The sequence below is a fragment of the Dipodomys spectabilis genome, unplaced genomic scaffold, assembly GCF_019054845.1.
Source record: "Dipodomys spectabilis isolate Male_0828 unplaced genomic scaffold, ASM1905484v1 ptg000414l, whole genome shotgun sequence".
Taxonomy (NCBI): Eukaryota; Metazoa; Chordata; class Mammalia; order Rodentia; family Heteromyidae; genus Dipodomys; species Dipodomys spectabilis.
In genome coordinates, this window is record NW_024871091.1 from 1,870,571 (window position 1) to 1,874,530 (window position 3,960).

The following is a 3,960-nucleotide window of genomic DNA, read 5'->3' on the forward strand; positions in this document are numbered from 1 at the left end:
GAAGAACAGTTCTCCTTTCAACGTCACCACAAACCCATGTATAAGGGTGGTAAATTCATTCACAAAGACAGAAACCTCAAGAATTAATTATGACCCAAAGGAAACAACTGATGCACTTGTAACTGTTATACCACAAATTTTGAAGGTATGATTAAAAGATGAAGAAGCAGAATGTTAGAGAGAGAGAGAGAGAGAGATGGGAGAGTCAGAAACTTGTACAGCCATTAGGAAGGCTTTAATTCTTATTTTGTTTTATTTCTGTCAGTTGATGAAAATACAAATTCTTCAATGATACATGAAATGTCACAAGTTTCAGTCTTTTTTGTCATGTGAACAATATCAGGCATAAACACAGATTGTAAAGCTAATTTTTTTTATTTAAAGGGTCAGCATAAAATGGAAAATCATGTAATCACTATGTACAAGAGGAACACAGAGTTGTGTTTTACTATGCTCACTGAAGGCTGACCTGGACCCTCCCTTATTGAAAATATGCACTTCCCACTTCAAAATCAAACAGAGGAAGTTCAAACTCAGCATCTTCATATGAACCAAGAGGCATGGATTCCAAATGGTCTGTGACAAAAAGGGGATTATTACCATCTGCATGATCACTTTCAAAATGGTCATTATGCTCATCTCTTAAAGCCTCTTCATACCAATCAGAGAAGGAAAATATATCAGTCCCTTTGGCCTTGGCCATAAATTCTAGAACCTTCATCTTGGTGGTTTCAGCCAGGGCTCTTGGCCCCCACAGGAACTCAAAGCGTGGTGGATCACTGTAGAGTACCCGGCGATACTCCACATAGTTTTCCTGCACCAAGTCGATAGTGATGAACTTTCTAGGCTCCCCATAGATGAAGTGCTCCTGCCCAGCATACACTCCAACCATATTCAGAAACGCCCATACTTTCTCTTCAGGAGCACAGTTTTCTTCCAAAAATATCACCCCAAGAAGCATGATCAGGAGCCCATTTCTAGGCATTGTCTGGGCATCATTCAACTTATCTTCAAAGGTAAGGCCCAGTGAGTTGACAAGGACATAGGTATTGCTGTCCATTTCCTTTACATCAATGCCAAAAATCACCTCCAAGCATGAAGTTGCTTTCTCCAAGATGGTAGGGAGAAGCTCTTCATACTCCTTGGTGACTAACTCAACCATTTCTTCTTTTGTGATGGGCTCCTTAATCCCATGCTTGAAGATCAAGGTGTGCACCAATTCAGTGATCTGATCCCCCAAAGGCTCAGGGGCCAGATCTTCACTCTCTATTGGAGGCGGAAAGATGAGCGGACTCTCATCTTCTGGGTCATTCGATCCATATATGTTGCTCCATAAGGTGCAAGACAAGTTATTGCGCCGAGTATGGTTGGGCCAAGGAAGAACACTGGAAGATGGCCCTTCTCCATCATCCTCCTCCTCCTTTTCCTCCACCCCCTGCTCTTCTGCCTCTTCCACCTCTTCCTGCTTCTCTCTTTCTTCCATTTCCTCCTGCTCCTCCACCTCTTCCACCTCCTCCTCCTCCAGTACTTCCAACTCCTGCTCCTCAGCCACTTCCACCACCTCCTGATCTTCCAATTCTTCCACCACCACCTCCTCCTCCAGCAATTCCACCTTCTCAAGCTCCTCCAACTCTTCCTCCTCTTCCTCCTTCATGGTGTCATCAACCAAAGAGAAAAAGGAAGCAAAGATGGTGGGGTAAGAAGAGGATGACTGATAGACATTGAAAGGGGCAGGGGAGATGATGGTGTTCACATTCCATCCCCTCTTGTACATCTACTACCTCTGCCTCTATCTCGATCTCTTGCTCCACAAGAGGGGGATTCTCCTCGATCAACAGGTATTCAGTACCAAATCCATCTTCAGAGATTTCCTCAAGTTCCAGTCTTGGGTATTTTGAAGGCCGAAACATGATGAGGCTTACTAGCAGTGGCAGCAAGAGTGTAGTAAGGAGATCCCACAGACCTGGGGGAGGGAGACAATGAGAGGCCTCAGCTGAAGAACTGACCCATAACTCTGACAAAAATCCACTTACAGGTCTCTGGAGATGCTCCACAGCCTCACAAAATCTGCTGAACTTCTAGTTTGCCTGTCCTCTAGGAAACTACAAAAGCACATGGGAAAGCATCTCAAGGTCCAGTCTGAGGAGCTGAGCCCATTGCTTTCCTTGGGTCCCTTCAGTACAGGGGACACAATGCCCTTCTATACATTCAAAATGGGTGCGTCATGCTTCTTAGGATTTCTCTGCACTCTAGTGTGAGGGTATGAGACAAAGTCAATTCCTTCAACTTCAATTCCAGTAAGAATTTAGAGGCACCTCCCAAGCTCAAGACTACAAGCCAATCCTTGGAGCCTCTGAAATAACCACACAGCCAGACTGTGCAGTCTAATGTGCACAATGACGTCTTTTTCCCCTCTCCTTTAGCAAGGTCCAGAGTGGACCCATCAGCTAGACTGGGGAAATAAGATAAATGAAGGCAGTACAGGACCAACACCTACACAACATCAGTCAAGGACTTACTGGGGAGAACTTCAAACCTGAATAATATACTGAATAATACTATAGGGATCCCCCTAGTTCTAGATAAGAAATCACTTTTTTCTCAAACTTAAACATAAAGAGACAGAGCCTTCTCCCTCTGTTGGCCTTGGTGTGCCTCTTATAAACCAGTAGTAGTAGTGAAGACTACAGTAAGACCACAAGAATTGCATGATGCAATGTATCTTGCCACTCTTATTACCCTGGGCCTCCAAGAGATGAGGGCCAAAATTGAGCTGGATATGCCATTCAAGAAACAGGGATTGTGTCCTCAGCCCTCCCTTATGTTCCTTACTGTAACTCCTTGCACAGTCCCACACTCTTCTTCTGATGAACTGGTGTGATCCTCCTCAGACTGGATACTCTTCAGACTGAGGTCCACCTCTCTAGGAACACATACATATTTCAGGAGGCACAATAGCTGATTAACTGACCCTGGGCCTGCCAAAGTTAGCATCACAGGCTGGTGTCTTACTGGATTGCAATAGGGATTCCCTCAGTTCTCTGTCCTCCTTTTCATCTTGAGTCTCTCAAAACCAGAACGTGCCTAGTGAACTGATATTTTGATATCAGTAGAAACCTTACCTTGACACCTGATGAAGCTTTGAACTCCTTGTTATACTGCTTCCTTGGATGCAGGCCAAAGCTATAATGTTCCTAAGAGATATTACAAGAAAAATATTGAATCGATACAACACATCCACTCTTACCTAGTGCTAGGGCCCATCAGTTCACCTGGGAAGACATCCTCAGTCAGGCATGAATATTTTCCTTTACTGAACACAAAGACAGTCTATCCTGATGTTCTACTTTTGTCCCTTCCAATTAAGAGGTCACATCCCAGACATACCAGCACTACCCTCAAGAGGAAAAAGAAACATTACCTCTGGACATTCTCACCCAGACCCTCCCAGACCAGAGGTTAGGAACAAACTGATGTGTTCCTTGGACCCATTCTATTTTAAGTAGCTGGTTTTATTAGTGTGTCTTTAACTCCTTACCTTGATACTGGGCTGAAAATCCTTACTCTGGTGGTATTCCAAACCAAGAAGGCTTTTTTTCAGTTTGCTGGGGTAATCCATACATAAAAAAGAATATTAAATCAGTTCATTCCTTCCATGGCTAGGGGATAAACAAAACCTCAAATCAAGATGTACATCTAATTGTTAGCAAGGCCTGTCCCAATATCTACTGATCAGAATTGCTCCATTCCAACACCAATGTCCATCATTATCACACCTAGAAGAGCCTGTAGCAGAAGTGAGGGCTCCTTCCCATTTGTCCACTCTACCTTGCTTCCTTCCAGGACTGAGAACTGGGAACAGAAAGAAGCACTAGGATTCTTCCTTTCCATCAAAGGAAAAGAGAAATGAAGGGTGGAGATAATGTATATGTATATAAACAAATGTGTATATAGACACAC

The 3,960-nt window shown here is 43.7% G+C and overlaps 1 protein-coding gene across 1 annotated transcript; it reads right to left on the reverse strand.

Moving 5' to 3' along the window:
* Positions 1-481: 481 nt before the first annotated feature.
* Positions 482-1,654, reverse strand: LOC122097118 (melanoma-associated antigen 9-like). The gene has a single exon (XM_042667603.1). It carries the CDS (start codon positions 1,652-1,654, stop codon positions 482-484), a length of 1,173 nt encoding a protein of 390 aa, XP_042523537.1.
* Between the last annotated feature and the right edge of the window lie 2,306 nt (positions 1,655-3,960).